At 48.1% G+C, this 20,335-nt stretch overlaps 1 protein-coding gene across 3 annotated transcripts in view; it reads left to right on the top strand.

Annotated features, from left to right (window-relative positions):
• The window catches only part of LOC135903203 (cytochrome P450 3A8-like), a 63,900-nt gene extending 44,834 nt beyond the window's left edge, over positions 1-19,066 (top strand). For all 3 annotated transcript variants that reach the window (XM_065433610.1, XM_065433609.2, XM_070533658.1), the window contains 2 exons: positions 10,801-11,012; positions 17,767-19,066. In XM_065433610.1, the coding sequence (XP_065289682.1) occupies positions 10,801-11,012; positions 17,767-18,732 (1,178 nt within the window). In that variant the 3' untranslated portion in view covers positions 18,733-19,066. The remainder of the gene's footprint in view (positions 1-10,800; positions 11,013-17,766) is intronic.
• The last annotated feature ends 1,269 nt before the right edge of the window (positions 19,067-20,335 follow it).

The following is a 20,335-nucleotide window of genomic DNA, read 5'->3' as shown; positions in this document are numbered from 1 at the left end:
CACACGAGTTTGACAAATTTGTTTCCCTCAGCGAGACAATTTCGAAGACGGTATCTAAACTCCTGATTCGTTTTAGCCACCTGTGATTGTTTATAAAATCGTTAATTAAGCTAACCCCTGTATGCCTAGTGTCCTACATGTAGTACACTATTTTTGTTCACCATTACTTTTCAAATTTCTTAAAAGAGAACTTGAGGCTTGTAGCCTGTACATGAGGTGATAACTATTGTCTTTGCCAACTTTGGCGAGTGTGTATCTAGTGCTTTTTGCGAGACACAAGGTTGGAAGATCGTGGGCGCGTGGAGATCGAGAAGGGTGCTATCTCATTGCAGAAAACTAACAAAATTGATCCAAGTTTAATATGTTTTCGCCCAGATTGTCGTTAAACATTTGCGAAACTTGCGAAACACTAGGAAAAAAGGGGTACGATTTCAAGACCATATAGTAATGGGTGTGGAATACGTGCTATCAAATAGAATCTAACGCAATCAAAAATTCGTGTCCCATAAGCTGTTTTGCTCTTTTTGTTGGGAGGGAAGATGTTCCATTGCTCAGGCTTTTGTAAACAAAGCTTCGCAAAAGCTGAATATAATTTTGAACCACACTGACACTCGCGATGAAGTGGCGTCATCCTTCTAGATTCTTCCGCCTGAAATTCACATTACGGCCGTAATGATGAGAAAATCAGTGATCAATATGCGGCCAGCATGAATCATACGGCGCAACGCACTTTTCCGGCTGAAACACTGGGCGGAATTTTGCAATACAGTGATGGTAAGGATATTATCCAGTAACTAGCATAATGTCCAAAATTATGTAGTAAATTAGAGGAAGCGCCAAGTGAACGCGTTTTTATAGTGCCAACTTCTGTGGCACGCCAGTTTATGATGAAGCAGCTCTGACCGCATACATACAGTCGAGAAAAAAAATTCGCCGTTGAGGGGGACATCTTACTTGTACATACAGCAAAAGAATCCCTGCTTAAACGATACATTGCATAATACGAAGTGTTTTCAAGCGCTCCCTTTTTAGTGGGCCTTTCCAAGACATATATATTACCGTTGAACCTTTATAATTTGTACGTTGATTCAAATAATGGAGTATTGCCTATCGCTGTAAACGCTACAAAACTGCCTCAGACAAGTATAATACTCGCGGCGTACAAATGGTGTTTAGATACTCGAAAGAAAGAAATTCAAATGTTGGGATAGAAACTAACAACCTTTTATAATCACGGGATATAGTGCTGGCACAGGTAAGGGAGAGAAAATGAACCAGAAATTTGCGGTACACTGCACTGTCATATAAGCAAGAAGTACTATACTTCGCTACTTCCTTTACCTTTTTGATGGGTGTCAGCATTGTTTGCAGCTGTACAACGGGAAAGTCACGTTTCATAGGAGTGTAGCAGTCCTATACCAGGAGACTTATCGCTACAAATAATCGCATGCAAAGTACCAGTACCATTTGTTAAAAATAGGAAAATTCATTTAATCCGTGTGAAAACATTCCGACTTTGCAGGACAACCCGCCCGGGTTGCTTAGAGGATATATGAGGTTGGGCTGCTTAGCACGAGGGCGCGCGATCGAATCCCGGCCACGGCGGCCGCATTTCGACGGGGGCAAATTGCGAGAACACCCGTGTACTTAGATTTAGGTACACATTAAAGAACCCCAGGTGGTCCACATTATTCCGATGTTCAGCAATACGGCATGCCTCATAATCAGATCGTGGTATTGGCACTTAAAATCCCGTAATTTTTTGAGCTACTCATTGAAATAAAAGTAATAAGCAAGCTTTATGTCAGTAAGCCGTCAGCGTTCAGCAAGAGGCCCAGCTCTGCCTAATTGCAACCTCACACGAGTGTCTAGCTTCTCCACAAAAAAAATAAGAAGAGAGGAGTGGCCAACAAGTTGTGGAATGGCGATTGTTGAGGAACCCTTAATTCAAGACGGACGACCGACTCCATCGCGCTGAAATTTCGCACAGCGGTATTATTTCATTGTGAATTCAGCTGAATGTCACGCAACTTGCGTTCACTATATTCATTGGGAAAACGTTGCTGACCCACCTTTGGCCAGATACATGGTGCCCGACCAGGGATCGGTTTGGCCAAGCTTGACAATGTAGCCTGGATTGAGCTTGGGCGCAGACATCAGCCTCACGTCGGCTATATGCCGGGGTACCTAAGATGTATTGACTACTGGCCTTGCTTGACCCACCATTAATACTTGGATGGCACCGATCTCTCCGAATGAAAAGAAATCCCTTTTGGGCGGACCCGGTCATTTAGTTTTATATATCCTAACGGAGTCACGCACACTGCATCAAACATTTTTTACTAATTTTTCGCGTGGTATGTTTACCGCGGGTAACGTAAGGCGCAGCCCATACATCTTCTGCCGCCACGCAATCTCAACTTGAGCTCCATGTTAAAAGCAGCTGACGCTATGTGAAAACAGACACTTATATCACACGGATGCATGCAATCATGCTGCTGGCGTTGTGTTAGCCAGTATACATACCTAATTTCTTGAACCACCGCTCCTGCCGGGTTGTGCCACGTGATAAATAAAAATTTGAGATGTTGGTATAAAATAATTTCCCACATTATCGAGTGTCATTGAGCCCTACAGCTGGTAGCGTACGCTTGTAGCATAGTTTTTCATAAAACATATTTGTCTAGGACCAAAACTGAAATTTCGAGTTGTGTACCATGATGGAATCACTGCGTCGGCCGTACACACCTCTTACAGTACCATACCCTTGGGCGCCCCCATATTTGGACACATGACAGCGCCTGGTATTGAGCGCCTTCTGATTGACGTTTGCTGGCTTCTTTAGAATGGCCATGGCGGCTGCAGCACGGCTCAGACCACTACTGTCTTGGCCATCACGGTGAGCAGTGACTTGTAGACGGCACAAGACTTTGGCTAAAGCTGAAGAGGGAGTTTCATATAACTTTTACTTACGCAATCTGTCTGCCCGGCAATCTTATTTTGGGCAACCTTACAGGCTAAAGGCAAGGAATGAAGCAGCCTGATGTTTGCGCCAACTCTTTATATTATGATTTTTACAGCGGGGGATTTGCGATGCTGATACAGCCATGCGCCGGTCGTTAATGGTCGTTAACTGTATGTGGAAAAACAGTCCAATAATAAACGTGTGTGCACAGGCGGGAAATACCTGTTTGCGACCTGCTCCTACCAGTGCGGTTGGTTCCGACCGCGTCATTTTTGTCGCCAGAGCTGATCAGACAATGCGGGAATGGTTTTTAGATTTTTTTTTCAGTGCAGATTAAAATTTATTTGTGTACGTGGGGCATAAAGTTATCACATGTGTCCAAGCGATCGCTCGCTTGCCGTTTGATTCCTCGCGCAAAAAGAAAACTCATGGTGCCCGCCTATTCACTGTTTGACTTGCCTACTAAGGAAAGTGAAAGTTGCTCGAGTATGACAGTCGCGTTTGCATGGTAAAGGCGTAGTGCTTACTTGCATGCTTCTCTAAGGCCAACATTGCATGACATTTTCTGCTAAGTTAGGAGGTAACGCTGGGTTTTCGGTGCAGATGGCATAAACCTACAGTTATGGCCGGCAATCGGTCCACCTGCTTGCAGTTGACCAGAGTACATAGCGAGCTACCAGTGGTCCATCACTTCAAATTCGCGTAAAGGAAAGCTCAAGAAGGTCTTACATATCTGATGCCTATTTGGCGTAACATTTGTTTTAGTGTAATATGATGTTTATTAATATACCGTGTAGAAAATCTTGCACAGTTGCTGTTTCCACTGTACAACTGGATGCAACTTGATACTTTTCGGATGCCTGTCTAAATTTCTATACTTCCATTCATTCTCTCTTTTCTGACCTGACACATCTGCACGAAGTGCGCAAAGGGAAATCCCGTCTCGTAACTTGAAGCCATTGCGTATGCTCAACCAGATGATTTTGACAGTGTCTAAGGAAATGAAATGTCCTTTGTACAATCCTCCTGATTACTTCAGCTTTCAAAGCAACAGCGTATTAATTGCTATTAGGGACGGAGAAAATTTTGTTCTTGCCTTTGACCCCAAATAGGGCTTGAGTCCTACCTTGTGGCTCATATGTCGAGGAAACATGCAGGAACTTTGTTGAGCGATGTGCAATTTACTGATAGAAAAAGCTCTGCAAGCTGCTACATGCTATTTACAGGCTCAGAATTGTTTCTCTGCAGTTTGGCTGGTTAGCGATTGGCAGCAAAACCTCTTGTGCTCGTCTTGTGGAAAGGTGTCCAGGACGAACGGTCGTAAACACGGGGACTGTGCGGCTGAGGTGACTGAAGTTCTGCTCACCGTGTCATTCCACACCTTTAGGCCTGTCGCAGTTCTTGCAGTTCACGAGAGAGCGCCTTTTCCCTCTGCTCTTCAACATTTTAAGTAGTACTAAGTGGTCACCAGCCTCTCGGTCGAACGTTTCTGGAGCGGCCGCGGAGGTTCTGCAGCGAGCCGGATTCAGAAGGCATTCGATGGCGGCGCCCCCGTGGCGGCCTCTGGTGCGCGATGCGCAGACTGCTTGCTGCTAAATGTCAAGCTTCGCATTCCATTCATCTGTTATGACCTTGTGAAATGGTCTTATTGCGTTTTGGACCGGGGTCCATGATAATTTCTGTGTCTGCATAGTTGGCCACCGAACCTGACCCGCCAATTGTCGACATACGGTTAGCCGGGATAATGGCAACTGTTTCCCAATGTTTGGTCAATCGTGGGCCGTTGGCCAGTTCCACTTGGGTACTAGCCCTATTTAGTTCACCATAAATCTGAAATGCACTTCTTCTGCGGTGATGCCACTCAAAAAATATTTTCGCTGCATTAGAAGGGATGCGCCATCCGTCACCGCTGCAGTGAGTTTATTTGAGTTGCTCTTACAATACATATATTGTGCAATGCGGACGAAAAAATGCGAACCTTACTCCTCACCTTGAGTGACAATAAAGCAATAGTGAACACAACCATTCTTTTTTCTAGAAAGTGCATCCACCGACCATTATTCAATTAACCACTCCGTCTCGCAATATTCGACTTGCGTTTGCATCACAAGGAGGTTGTGGTTTGTCTCACGTGCTCAGTAAACTAGAAGAAGGAAGAAATGAGCCAAGCAACTTCGATAACTATCCTCGGTCGCAACAACTGCTGCAAAGGATAGATGACGATAGGTTGAACATTAAAGGGCAGCTAATTCTCGAAAAGGGGAATTTTTACACTGTATTTTTTTATTTTTATTGTTTATTTGCAATTGCATCTTGATCTGTGTCCGAGCGAGAAGTTCAGCGAGAATCCGAGCGAGAAATTCACAAAAACTGTGTTTCCATGATTCGCGGAGGTCCAAGAAATTTCACATTGTCTGCCAAGGCGGTGGCTAAATGTACTGGTTGGTGAAGCATTGTTTAGACGAGGGGAATGCTTTTTAGTGCGCAAATTGTAGGAAAGAAGGTACAAGGCGACAGGATCTTGACGCGCAGATAAGACATTTATGAGCGCTTACGACGCAACCTTACAGCAGGGCCCACCATCGCAACGAGTTGGCAAAACTAGAGCCAGCCATGTTCTTTCCTGGGTGGATGGCCGTCGCCATTGTACGCAGTCAAAAAATCATAAAAAAGACGCGTTTCGCTTGATACTGTAGTGGTCCGAGGTGGCGTTAGGGCCAAGAATCCACCAAGCACATTGAAGAGTACGTCTGGTAGAAGGAACGAAGGAAAAGGGTTCACTCTGCATTATTAACACTAGCTCCAGATAGAGAAGCCCACTCCCCGTAGGAGCATATTAAGCGTCTCAGTTCACATCAGGACACGTCAGCACCACCCACTGCACAAAAGGTCTCGGCTTTTAATGCTGTCGTCTACCCTAGGTGACTAGACTGGTGAATCTGTATCGCGGTCAATCACAATCTTCGAATCAATCGGTCGCAATATGCCGCCCATGATATTGCACTATTTCGCTGAACTCTGCCTCCGATGATGTAGCTTCGCCCCCGCATATTTAGCAACCCGGGAATCCGAGGTCGAAGCCGTTCCCTCGGTAGCGTTCGACGTTGGCCCTCTTCATCAGTTAGTTCAGCTTGACAGGTTCAGGTAGAGGGGTCTTTTGTTGACCTGTCAACAGTCGACGTCAACCCTGCGTTGACTTCTGGATAGGCGCTGATAACCGGGGGGAGGAAGGGGAGGGGTTCCTCAGGGTAAACGTCCGATTATTGCCCTTGGCAATAATCAACAAAAGGTCAACAAAAGACCCCTCTACCTGAACCTGTCAATTATGAGACGTAACAGTGCCTTCCACTGTCAGCATTTCAAAGTTTCAACTGGGTTTTCTTCCTTTAGCACGCTTGTGAAACATTCACTTCTTGTGTGCTTTATTTGGTGCACACAACAGTTATATCCGCATTAAACCTTGTACACACATTCCTGAAGGTGCATATAGTTCCGATATCTAAGAAGTCAAATATATCTTTATAAAATTACGAAATTACATGAAAAGGTGCCATGAAGTAGAGCCACGACAGAGTTTTACATGTCAGTTTCACATTTTCAGTACTTACAGTAAAAAAATGGATAGACGTCAGCACACTACGGTCTCAAATGAACACAGTAGCCTATTCTTGTATGGCTTATTAGAAAAAATAAAAGTTACATTATCGCCCTAAGAACACCTAATTTTCCCGAATGATTTTTCTTACTTAACACAAGATACTTAAAATACATAAGCATGAATAGCATATTTGATAAGGGTACATCAACCTGTATAACTAGTGCAATTTTCATTATGATTGGGACATATATTTATGAAATGCTTTCTCGATAGCATGCTCCCTTAAGCTAGAAAATACCTGCTGGCGTGAAATGCCCTCTTAAGCATTGACCACAGGTTGGCCGCTTTACGTACGAAGTGTCCATGCATGTTGAATTGTACCCATGAGATGCGGAGCCAATGGAGGCGTTTAAAGAAATGAAAAATACGTATCTTGCGAGATATCATTTGTTGCTGCTTCCGTATCTGACGAGTTCGGCTTACCATGTTTGATATAAATATTTGAGAATTTCCTCCTGTTGGGCCACTTGCCGAGATATTGCACCTGTATGTGTATCCAGAAAGCTCCTATGATTAGTTTTAGGTGTTTTACGTGCCGAAAGTACGATATGATTATGAGGCGCTTCGTAGCGAGGGATTCCGAATTAATTTTGACCACCTGGGTGTTCTTTAACGTGCACTTAATACATGGCACACGGGCGTTCTTGCATTTAGCCCCCTTCGAAATACAGCCGACGTGGTCGGGATTTTATCCAGCGACCTCGTGCATAGCAGCCCAGCACCATAGCCGCTAAGCTACCAGGGCGGGTAGGGAGCTCATAAGGCTACAATGCTTTACGACTTCACCCATCGGAGCTAATATAGCAACAGTGTATACAGACATCTGTTTTAATATTACCAACTAATTATTCACTGTCTTTCTCAATCAATCTCAGGAGGATCTCACGCCTCAGTCTTATCTTCGGGTGCTACGAAGCCCATTAAGACTAAATCAGCGTCACGGTGCAGCGTGTTTTGAAGCGAGTTCCAGTGATGAACTTCAGCAAGCACGAGAAACGAATTACATAAATGTAATGCATGGGTTCAGCTTTCAAGTTCGAAGAAGAATAACCTAGAGTGCACTGCCATTAAAAAAAACGGAGTTTGAGTAAAATATGACTGCCTTCATGTTTGCCAACTAAACAATGACCTCCAAGACTCCTATAAAAATTGTTTATTAAATTTTTATTTCATTTCCCGAAATTGATTTTATTAAAGGCTAAGTATGTCGTCGCCTATACGAACTCCTTTGCTAAACGCTACGTTCGGCTACGCTTACTGAAAGAAAGGTACTGCATTGTCCAAAAATACGCCCTTTTATATCTATAGGTTTGACGTGGTGATTCAACATTTTGTTGCGTTGAACACAGGTGCACTCTTGCTCTATTTTGTGGATCGATTGCTTATTATATAAGCGGGTTCGTTGTGTCCCGTCATGCAAGAAACCGACTAACCAACGTGAAACCGTGGTGCGCAAGGCAAATAGCGGCTTTAACAAATTGCTTAAATGAAGGCAACAAACTCGTAGGCTGCCAAAGAAGAGACACGGTTAATTAGCGGCTGGAAAACACTGCGTAGAAGTGATCACCACGCGTTCCCTCAAGAATAGGTGCGCTTACGTAGTTTGATTCGGAAGAGTCTTCACTTGCGTCGGTTATTCTCCCTGTGGGCTGCAGCAGCGCAAATATCCCTTGAAGAATTCGTGTAGAAAAGAAAATTCGACAATTTAGAATCTGCATTATTTGTCTGTGCTTTGATCACTTTCAGAAGAAAGCTTTCAAAATTTACTCGAAATACCTCGCTATGGATGATATAGCTGCCAAAGCAGGCGTCAACTGCAGGTAGCGGTGTCAAATCCCAGCCGAGATGGCCGCCTTGCGATATTGGCGATATGCAAAACCACCGTGTGGGTGTTTTTGCAAACAATCCCCAGGTGGTCAAAATTAGTCCCGAGTCTCTCACTACGACGCATATCATATACATGTCGTGGTAATGTAACACGAAAGCTCAGAATTTAATCAATTTTAATTCGCTAGAAGGAAAAGGGCTGTTAATTCAATAAATATACAACTACATTAACTAACTTCTTAGTTACAAACTTTATGGCACACATGTTTGCATTCGAAAGTTAGAGGGAATCATTAGAAAACTCTGGTTCTGTGTTTATACATCTTGTAAAGACAATGTAACAAAAATAATTGCCGTCAAATTATTCATTAAAGTTACCTGATCACGCACGCGGCACGGCGAAGCGCGGCTCTCCGACCAATCCACCTTGTGACGTCGAAGGTGGGCGTAAAAGGAAGCTAAAGTCACACCTACTCGTCCGCGTGCACGCTGACGACATTTCCCGCTTTGAGCAGCTCCCGGTTGATCGCGAAATAGCGAAGGAGCTTTTCATTCCACCCGACTACATCACAGGGGTGTTAACGCGAGCCGCTCTTCACTGGACCAATAATTTGAAGACAGGTGTATTTCGTTTCATATGGTCACATTGGAAACAGATTACACAGAACAAGACTGTTATGACGATCGTCTTCAACTTTCTAACACGAACATGGGCCGTAATGCTGGTAATGAAGACGCTAAATACGTCTTCATTGCAAACATTATGTCGCATGTTCATGTTGGAAGTTTGATTATTCTATAAAAAGGCTTGGTCTTTCTTTCAAATGATGTCTGACTGGAACAATAATTATTCTGTAGAGTCGTAATTTGAGGAAATATTCTAGGCTTCCTTAAGAAAAATCTCAGTGCCCTCCAACTCGGTGAAGAAGGATGACCAGCGAAGCTGTGTATGTGGGCACCTTAATGCCGAACTGCATCCCCGCCACGGTTTGGCCAAGTATTGCACTATCTTCGGGATCGGCTCACGTATGAGGAGTGCCTAGATCCTGCTTCACCTCCACTGCGGGTCGGCTCGCTATTGCGCATCCATCATCGGGATGGACTCATCTATGGGGAGTGCTTAACGCCTACTTCACCTATACCGCGGGTCGGCCCGGCACTGCACATCTATCTTCAGGATCGGCCTACGTAGGGCGAGTGATTAACGCCTGTTTCACCTCCGCCGCGGGTCGGCATGGGATTTCACTATCTTCAGGATCGGCCCATATGTATGGCGAGTCATTAACGCCAGCCCATCTCTGCCGTGGGTCCACCTGGCATGGCACTACCTTCAGTTTCGGCGCATGTGTGGCGAACGATTAACGCCTGCTCCACCTCCGCCGTGGGTGGGCCCGGCATTGTACTACCTTCAGGATCGGCGCATGTATGGCGAGTGATTAACGCCTGCTTCACCTCCACCGCGGGTCGGCCGGGCATTGCACATCTATCCTCGGGATGGGCCTTCGTATGCCCAGCTAATAATGCCTGTTCTACTTCAGCGGCGGGTCGGCCCGGAATTGCGCTACCTTCTGTATCAGCCCGCGTACAAAAAATTGTTTGTCTACGCGCGGACGCGATCCGCCAGATCCTAGTCATAGACAGCTTCGCTGTAAAAAAAGTATCGGAAGGAAGAACACGCGGCGACGCAAGCACGCAAGCCACACATACACACACACATACGTGCATGCACAAACATTACTTTCCATTAATAAAAACCCCACCGTATGCAGAACACGGTGCAATTGAAGCCCTATTTATTTCTCCAGTTCTATGGTATAGCACAACTATTCGATTGCTATATAAAATATATAGTTTTCAAGCACCGTATACTGGAAACGTTTCTATACCAATGGAGAGTGTGCGTTCCGTGCTAGGTTGTGCTCTTCTGTGCCTCCTTTCATCAGGACATCTTGTGTCTCAATGGGTTGTCTAATTTGCACGCCGTACTTCATGCTGTCGAACAAACGCTCTCGATCGCTGTCAATGGTGACGCGCAAGATGGGCCAACTCAATAATCTCCTCGCGCAGAATATTTCAGTTTTATTTTTCTTTGTTTCTTGTTTGTTTTACGGCGCTTTTGCCACAAAACAGAAATTCAGTAAATTCCGTTTAGAACTTTCCAAGATGTGGGGCCGGGCTACAGTTGGTAGTGCATGATGATTTGCATAGCGGAACTGTAGACAAAGGGCGAAGAAGAATGACATAGTCAATCAATGAAATTATTGATTTATTTGTCAATACATTTAGGTATTTCATAATTTTTTGCGCGGGAGTTTTGCCATCCTTAATGACCGCGCTCCCTTTTTTGCAGGTGAGGAGTGGAAGAGGGTGCGGTCGGTGCTAAATCCGGCCTTCAGCAGCGCCAAGATGAAGCTGATGTCGCACGTGATGAACGACTGTGGCAACACTCTGGTCGAGGTGATATCCGAGAGGCTGTCCGCTGGTCGCACCATCCTTGACGTGACCAAGCTCTCCCAGGCACTCTCTATGGACGTCGTCACCAAGTGTGCTCTCGCCTGGCAGGTGAGAAGCCTTCAATAAGAGAGGAAAAATGGACACGGAACACGTCCGACAATAGGATTGGCTGAGGTCTACTCTTACGAACAGCTCTACCTTCGAAATGTTTTTTTTTTTTGCAAATGCTAACCCCCTAACTCTCATCTCCAATTCAGTTAGCGACCTGGCTATTTGTGAATCTGGCGTTTTAATATTGCTACGGGGTAGTATTCCCAATGACAAAGAGCCGCGCAGGAAGAAGACGAAGACGACGATTGGAAGCTAGCGCGGGCTGTTGCCTCTTGGTCAACTGCGGCGTATTGCCTTGTAAATATACTTGTAAATAGCTTTTCGTCGGTGTCTTCCTACGTAACATATTTGGTGGAGGTGGACGTTCCCTGTACCTCGTCACGGAGCTTCGCAGTGGACGGTACGTCGAGCCTACCTTCATGGCTCCCGGCGACGCCAACCCGACTCCACCGGCTCCGACACCTGCTGCCACTTCGACGACCTACATCACCCTCTCCGCTCCCCGTGATCCTGGCGTATTCTCGGCAAAAGATGGGGAAGACGTCGAGGACTGGATCAGCCTTTACGAACACGTCAGCCGCAATAACCGGTGGGACCCAACTATCATGCTCGCCAACGTCGTCTTTTACCTCGGTGGCACACCTCGCGTTTGGTATCGGACGCACGAAGATGAGCTGACCAGTTGGGATTCGCTTAAGCAAAAGCTTCGAGACTTGTTCGGCAACCCCTACGGTCACCAACTTGCCGCGCAGAAGGCGCTTTCCGGCCGTGTGCAGACGTCAACGGAGCCCTACGTCACGTACATTCAGGACGTCTTGGCTCTATGCCGCAAAGTTGACGCACACATGACTGAGTCCGACAAGGTCTCCCACATCCTCAAAGGCATTGCCGATGACGCCTTCAACTTGCTCGTATTTAACAACGTCGCGACGGTGGATGCAGTTATAAAAGAGTGTCGCCGCCTGGAATTCGCTAAAAGCCGACGTATAGACCAACAGTTTGCCCGTCTGCCCAACACCCCAGCGACATCTTCCTGTGCCGACGCTCCTCGTCCCAACAACACTGGCGATGTTACCAGGATTGTCCGGCGTGAGATCGAGGCCGCCTATCCGGCTGCGTTCGACTCCAGCCCCTCCAATGCACCTGCAGTCACTGTTTCCCTGATCCAGGCAGTTGTCCGCCAGGAGTTCACCAACATGGGTATTCACACCATCTGCTCGGCCCATCGCCCTGATCCCCACCCGGCATCTTCGATTCCACCCCGTCCCGCACCTTCTTACCCACCACGTTTCCGCAACCCCTCTGAATGGCGCACTACAGACGACAAGCCAATTTGTTTTCACTGCCATCGAATTGGGCACATTTCTCGGCACTGCCGCAGTCACTGGAGTTCCCCGAACCAGTCTCCATATGCTGCCTACTCTCGCCCCCCAGATGGCCTTTCTCGTCCCTATGCTGCCCGCTCAGATAACGCCGCCACCGATTCTCCTGCGCCGAACCGCCCCTATTCTCGTTCGCCTTCGCCCCAACGACGACAATCTCGCTCACCCCAGCCCCGTCGTTCCTATTCGCCGACTCCCTTCGGACGCCGCTCCCAGCCGGAAAACTAGACGATGCAGCGCCTCGAGGTGACGCTGCATTGCTCACTACGCCGCCAAATCCTCTCCTGACGTTGCCCACTCATCTGAACCATCTTGACGTGCAAGTCGACGGTGTTCCTGTATCAGCTCTCATAGACACTGGGGCGCATTTGTCGCTAATGAGCGCGGATCTTCGTAACCGGCTGAGGAAAATAATCACGCCCGCCACGACGCCTGTTGTCCGTGTCGCCGATGGCGGAACAGCCCCCGTAATTGGTATGTGTGCCGCCCGCGTCTCCTTCGCCGATCGCTCCACTACCGTGCTGTTCACAGTCATCGCTCACTGTCCCCACGACATCATCCTCGGCCTCGACTTCCTCTCCGCACATTCTGCTCTCATCGATTGCTCCGCCAGTACTCTCCGCCTCGACCTGCCTGTTCTGGATCCCGCTGAAGAACACCTTCCTCGCCTCAGTTCCGTCGACTTCGTTCGCTTGCCACCTTCGGCACTGACTTACGTTGACTTCGTGTCATCCCCACCAGTGCCCGACGGTCACTACATCGCGGCTCCTATGCAAGACGTCCTCCTTACACACGGGATCGCACTACCTCATACTATTTTATCTATTACGGCAAATTGCGTCTGCCTGCCAGTGGTCAATTTTGCCTTGACGACACAAGTGCTGCCACGCGGGATGTCTCTGGCCCAACTTTGCTCATTCGAGGATCACTCTGTAGCATCGATTTCAGTAGACGACAATTCAACCGATCCTCCTCTACCATCGCAGTCGGCAACTTGTACCATCGCCAACTTACAGAAAATGATTGCACCCGACATGCCGTCCGAGCACGCTCGTGCGCTCTACCGCATTCTGATTCCCTACCAAGATATGTTTTACTTTAACGATCGTCCTTTGGCCCAAACAACAGCTGTTAAACATCGCATTAATACCGGAGATGCCCCTCCTATTCATCGCCGCCCGTATCGAGTATCGCCGGCTGAGCGTCAAGTGATTCACACCGAAGTTCGCAAAATGCTTGCCAAGAACATTATTGAACCGTCATGTAGTCCATGGGCGTCACCGGTTGTGCTGGTAAAAAAGAAGGATGGCTCATGGCGCTTTTGCGTGGATTATCGGCACCTTAACAGGGTTACCAAAAAGGACGTGTATCCCCTACCTCGGATTGATGACGCCCTTGACTGCCTCCACGGTGCTCGCTATTTCTCCTCTATTGACCTTCGCTCCGGCTATTGGCAGATTGCCGTTGACGATCTCGACCGCGAGAAGACTGCCTTTGTAACACCCGACGGTCTTTATCAATTCAAGGTGATGCCGTTCGGCCTATGTAACGCTCCTGCCACTTTTGAACGCATGATGGACTCCCTTCTCCACGGTTTCAAATGGTCCACGTGCCTGTGCTACTTGGACGACGTTATAGTATTCTCCCCAACATTCGCTACGCACCTCGTGCGCCTCTCAGCAGTCCAGGACGTTTTTCGGCGAGCCGGTCTGCAACTCAACGCGTCGAAGTGCCAATTCGGCCGTCGCCAGATTACTGTCCTTGGACATCTCGTTGACGCGAACGGAGTGCAACCGGACCCAGGCAAGATCCATGCTGTTACGCACTTCCCTGTTCCGAAGTGTGTCAAGGATGTGCGCAGCTTCATCGGCCTTTGCTCGTACTTCCGCCGTTTCGTCAAAAATTTCGCGGCCATAGCACGACCACTAACCGAGCTTTTGAAAAAAGACGCCCCTTTCCAGTGGGGCGATAACGAGGCCTCTGCATTCTCGCTTCTCATCGATCTTCTCACAACGCCTCCCGTTCTGGCCCATTTCGATCCTTCTGCGCCTACCGAAGTCCGTACTGATGCCAGCGGTCACGGAATTGGCGCAGTACTGGCATAACGCCAGCGCGGCCACGACCGTGTTATCGCTTACGCCAGCAGGCTCCTCTCGCCCGCGGAGCGCAGCTATTCCATCACTGAGCGTGAGTGCCTGGCCCTAGTTTGGGCGGTTGCGAAGTTCCGCCCATACTTATAGGACCGACCCTTTTCCGTTATCACAGACCATCACGCGCTTTGTTGGTTATGCTCATTGAAAGACCCTTCAGGAAGACTTGGTCGCTGGGCCTTACGCCTCCAAGAATATTCGTTCTCTGTCACCTACAAATCTGGCCGACTCCACAAGGACGCTGACTGCCTGTCTCGCTACCCGGTAGACGAGCCTGACGACGCCGACAGTAGTACCGCCGATGGCATTTTCTCTGTGTCTGCCTTCGCTAACATCGCCGATGAGCAGTACCGAGACCTATCGCTGCGAGTACTCATCGAGCGTCTGCGCTCTACACCCACCGACGCATCCGTTCGCCGATATGTCCTCCAGGGCGGCATTCTGTACCGAAGGAGCTTCCTCCCTGATGGCCCTGATCTTCTTCTTGTCGTGCCAAAACATCTACGACAGACTGTGCTCTTTCAGATGCATGACGCCCCCACTGCAGGACATCTTGGCGTAACCCGTACGTACGACCGCGTCCGCCGCCGCTTCTATTGGCCTGGTCTTGCTCGCTCCGTCCGACGCTATGTTGCTGCCTGTGATCCCTGCCAGCGTCGGAAAACGCCTCAGGTGCTACCTTCCGGTCATCTCCAGCCGATCACCGTCCCTGTGGAACCATTTTTTCGTGTTGGATTAGACCTCCTCGGTTCCTTTCCCACGTCATCCTCTGGGAACAAATGGGTAGCCGTCGCAACTGATTACGCCACCCGATACGCTATCACGCGGGCTCTACCTACCAGTTGCGCCACTGACGTCGCGGACTTTCTCTTGCGTGACATTATCTTACTGCATGGCGCCCCACGACAGCTGCTTACTGACCGTGGTCGTAACTTCCTCTCGAAAGTTATCGCCGACATTGTGCGTTCCTGCTCTATTCAACACAAGCTGACTACCTCTTACCATCCTCAAACGAATGGCCTGACAGAGCGCTTAAACCGTACTCTTACCGACATGCTGTCCAAGTACGTTTCGAAGGACCACCACGACTGGGACGTTGCCCTTCCTTACGTCACCTTTGCTTACAATTCTTCCCGGCACGACACCGCCGGATTTTCTCCATTTTATCTACTCTACGGTCGCGAACCGACCTTGCCCCTTGACACGGTACTCCCTCCTGCTGCGACCTCAACAACCGAGTATGCGCGCGACGCCATCGCCCTTGCCGATCATGCACGCCAGCTTGCCCGTGCTCGACTGACGGACTCGCAAACCACGCAGCAGCGTCAGTACAACGCCCGCCACCGTGACGTACAGTTTTCGCCTGGTGCACTCGTGCTCCTGTGGTCGCCCTGTCGTCACGTTGGACTTTCCGAAAAGCTCCTTTCGCGATACACAGGGCCCTACCGCGTGCTGCGCCAGGTGACGCCTGTGACTTATGAAATTGCTCCTGTGAGCTCAACCTCGTCATCTACTCTGGCGTCTAGTGATGTCGTGCACGTCAGTAGGCTCAAGAGCTACTACACTGCTTCAGAGTCCAGCCTTTAGTCGCTCCGGGACGGCGCTTTTGCCGCCGGGGGTAGTGCTGCGGGGTAGTATTCCCAATGACAAAGAGCCGCGCAGGAAGAAGACGAAGACGACGATTGGAAGCTAGCGCGGGCTGTTGCCTCTTGGTCAACTGCGGCGTATTGCCTTGTAAATATACTTGTAAATAGCTTTTCGTCGGTGTCTTCCTACGTAACAATATGTTTTAAAATTTTTGATATTTTATGTTAAAGGTGACGCCTGATTCGCACGTTGGCTTGCATCACTCAACTATAGCAATCTCAAATAAATTTTTCAAATGAAGAGAAATTCACGTATATTCTAGTATAGTGTATCCATTTTTCTTTTTAATTTGAACACTTTTCTTAAGCCAACAATGCTTGCTTAAGTTACGTCAGCGCAGGTGAAATACGTGTCAAGGCGGACATAATTTTGAAGAACAGCCAAAGAAGTGTAAAACTAATTGAGCTGTTTCAGTTACCTTCTTAATTATAGACTTTACGGCACACGTTTGTATTGAAAAGTTGAAGAACATCGTCACATATTTATATTGAAAACTTAAAGCTCATCGTCATAAGCATCTAATTCAGTATTTCTATCTTTTAAAATGAGCTTGCAAACAGCAATACGTGCCCTCAAATTTTTCGGTAATTTCACTTAATTTACGCACGTGGGACCACAAAGCGCAGCTCCCGGTCCAGTTCCCTTGTGAATGTAGTAGGCCGGCGCAAAATGAAGCGTCACCATACCGCGCGATAAAATGGCCTGCAGCCGCCGTGGATGCTCATTGGCTATGGTGTTGGGCTGCTGAGCAAAAGGTCGCGGGGTCGAATCCCGGCCATGGCAGCCGCATTTTGATAGAAATGAAATTGCGAAAACACCCATGTATTGAGGTGCACGTTAAAGAACCCCAGGTGGTCGAAATCTTCGGAGTCCTCCACTACGGCGTGCCTCATAATCAGAAAGTAGTTTCGGCACGTAAAGCCCCATAATTTTTAAAGCGGCCTGACTTGTTCCTTCTACAAAATTAGTATGCATCCAATGGGGATCTGCGAAGATCTTCAATCGACATCACCTCGTGGAAAAGGGTAACCATCACGGTGGCTTTATTTTACGTCAGCCTTCCACATTTGTACAATGAGATTTGCTTTGTGGTCCCACATGCGTAATGAAGTCAGCTCAACAGCAGTTATCTCGGTTTGCAAGGCGATTTTGATGTAAAAAACGGTGCTAAACTGTTATGACAATTCCATTGGACCTCTAAATATGAACATATGCCTTAGATTGCGCAATAAGAAGTTAATCGATATAATTTAGTAAGTGAATTGTTTGGCTTTGGTTTTTCTTGCATTTACGCTGGGAAACGTAATTCACCTGCAGTAAAGCAATTCCAATGCATTTTTGAAGCTTATATAAAAAGGGGTTCAAAGTAATAAAAATGAATATGTGTAAGGGTAGAAATTCGTTCCCGATGTATTTCATTAAGTTGGCGATAGGCCACGGAAAAATCTTGTTCATAATATCAGCTGTAGGTATCTTCAGCTTCGTAAATGGAGCGTTGTGAAATTGCAAATGTGCTGCAGTGATACTTCAACGGTAACCTTTCATCGTTGGTCTTTACAAACATGACTGCAGGTTGACTGCCAACGGGATCATGAAAACCCCATCATGAAACGCCTGCAGAAGATACTCCTAGAAGTGGACGAACTGGTGTTAGCTTCTGCCATTGCCATTCCCGTGCTTCGTAAGGTCTACGCTTGGATATTTCCGCTGTTGAGCTACGGCAAGCTGTTCCGCCTAATCACTCACAGCCTCCGCAAGATCATCAGTGTCCGCACCGCCGAGTTGAGCGGTACGACCCGAACCACCACGGACATTGTTCAGTTGATGCTTGAGGCGAAGACTGAAACCGCTCGTCGGAACTTCGGAGAAGTTGAAATTACGGACAGCCACCTGCTGGCAAACTGCTTTCTCTTCCTTGCCGCGGGATTCGAGACGACGGCTGCGACGCTCGCCTTCCTTCTTTACGAGCTAGCCCGGCACCCCGAAGAGCAGGACAAACTGTTCCATGAGGTGAAGTTCCAGCTAGCGGAGAACTCTGGCCAGCTTGATTGCGACGATGTGCAGAAGCTCAAGCGAATGGATATGGTGATCAGCGAGTGCCTGCGGCTCTATCCTCCGCTCGTCCTCTTCACGTCGAGGGTGTGCGACAAGGACACCACGCTTTCGGGCTACACCATTCCTGCTGGAGCGCACGTCATCCTGCCCACCTGGCACATTCACCACAATCCCGACGTATGGCCCGACGCCCATACGTTCAATCCGGATCGATTTGCTTCAGACGAGGTACGTGGAGAAGAACGAAGGCATCCGGCGGCCTACGTGCCGTTCGGCTTGGGACCTCGCGAGTGCATAGGGCGCCGGTTTGCGTTACTCGAACTGAAGATGGTGCTTACCAAGCTGGTGACGACGTACGTTTTCAGCGTGTGCAAAGAAACCGACGACCCCTTGAAATTTATTGTGCCGACAGTAACAGTGAATCCGGCTCGGAACATAATGCTTCAAATGACGCGAAGGAACTCCGAAGACATCCCGCTTTGACTTGCTCCTTGGGCTTTCAAACAAAACCTGTGTGATATGTGGTGTTATACTGTCTGAAAGTGTCTGGACTCCAGGCCGCGCGAAGGACGCATTGGGATAGGGTGGAATACAGAAAGGCTCATCTACAGAGCTTTGAATGCATGTTGAAGAACCTGAGGTGGTAAAAGTTCATCAGAAGCGCTTTACTGTGGCGTCTCACTTAGCCCTATGTCGCCCCTTTGGGGCGTTAGATGGCATACTGTTTGTCTTCAGCGCCGTGAGCAGGTGATTTCGCAATGTGCCGTTCAATCTTCATTAACCACTATCGGGTGAATAGTTCTATTTTTTATTTCAATAAAAACAAAAATAGCGCAAGCTTGTGTTTTGTGTGGTATGTGACAAGTGTGTGACAAGTGTGACAAGTGAGTGGTCCGAAGAGCCGTAACCAGAACCAAAAGACCTCATTCTTAGCCTCATGATTTGAGAAAACGTTTAAGAAAGGGTGCTAGCATTTTTCGCAACAGCTGTCTCTACATGTTGTGTTTTAGTAGGCGTCGTATTCCGAAGCTGTGTCGTCGTGAACTTTAGCATACCACATTATGCAGGTGTTATCGGCGAACTGTTTTCAAAGGATCTACGAGCGGCTCAAGCACAAATGGCAGTATTCGCAACTCCAGCAATCCATGCGACATCTAGCGGCAGTCGCGAGAAACACCATACGTAGGTCCAGTCGTCATGTATGCCGTAGAGGCTGCTGTTACAAACAGGAGAATGGAGCTGCTAGGAAAAGAAAAAAGCGAACGGCCAAGCAGTTCTGCTGTGTTCCTCAGTGCGTGTTAGCGAGATGCAAGGACAGCGGTATTTCCTTTCACGCATTTCCCTCCGAGTCGAAAGACCGAAGCCGCAGAACGAGCTGGAACGCTAACCTCCGCATCGGCAAGGCTGTGACGCTGACAATGACTGTTTGCTCACGGCATTTTGTACGGGAAAATTTCTCCTTACCAGGTGAGACACTATAGTGAACTTGTGATCTTGAAGCTAATATATGACCATTGTGCATGGTCATTATACATGTCACTGCAGCACCTTATGTAAACACGTTTCACATTGCGAGGACTTGCGATTGGGCTGTGCATTATTTGCGTGCATATGTCAGCCGCAACGCAACATTCGAGCACAGGTTCGACCTGTCACAGTGGTTTCCCCGAGGAACGTATCCTCTGCACTCGTTGACCACATTGGCTGTAATTAGAGATCATGTTCGACGTTTCACGGCGGTTTCTGCGAGGAACGTCTCCTCTGCACTCGTTGACTACACGTGGCTGTAACTCGGGGGGCTTTTGATGCCCAGCACGTCTCGCGCAACTTATACCGGCGTCGGAGAATCAAATGTTTATGAATTATGTACTAGCAAGTTCGGGAACGGTTGAGTCTAAATGTGCCACTTATGTGGCATGATAAAGCGCAATAAATATCATGCGTGGCGCGGATGAACTTGCAGCACCGGCGCACTGCACACGGGCACTTCCCAGTGCGACTGATTACGAATTTGTCACTTGCACTTGAGAATCTCCGAGGCGCTCAAGAGTGCCCATAAGACACTGGCATTTCGCACCAACGGTGA

The sequence above is a fragment of the Dermacentor albipictus genome, chromosome 2 (assembly GCF_038994185.2).
Source record: "Dermacentor albipictus isolate Rhodes 1998 colony chromosome 2, USDA_Dalb.pri_finalv2, whole genome shotgun sequence".
Taxonomy (NCBI): Eukaryota; Metazoa; Arthropoda; class Arachnida; order Ixodida; family Ixodidae; genus Dermacentor; species Dermacentor albipictus.
This window is presented reverse-complemented; position numbering and strand designations above follow the sequence as displayed.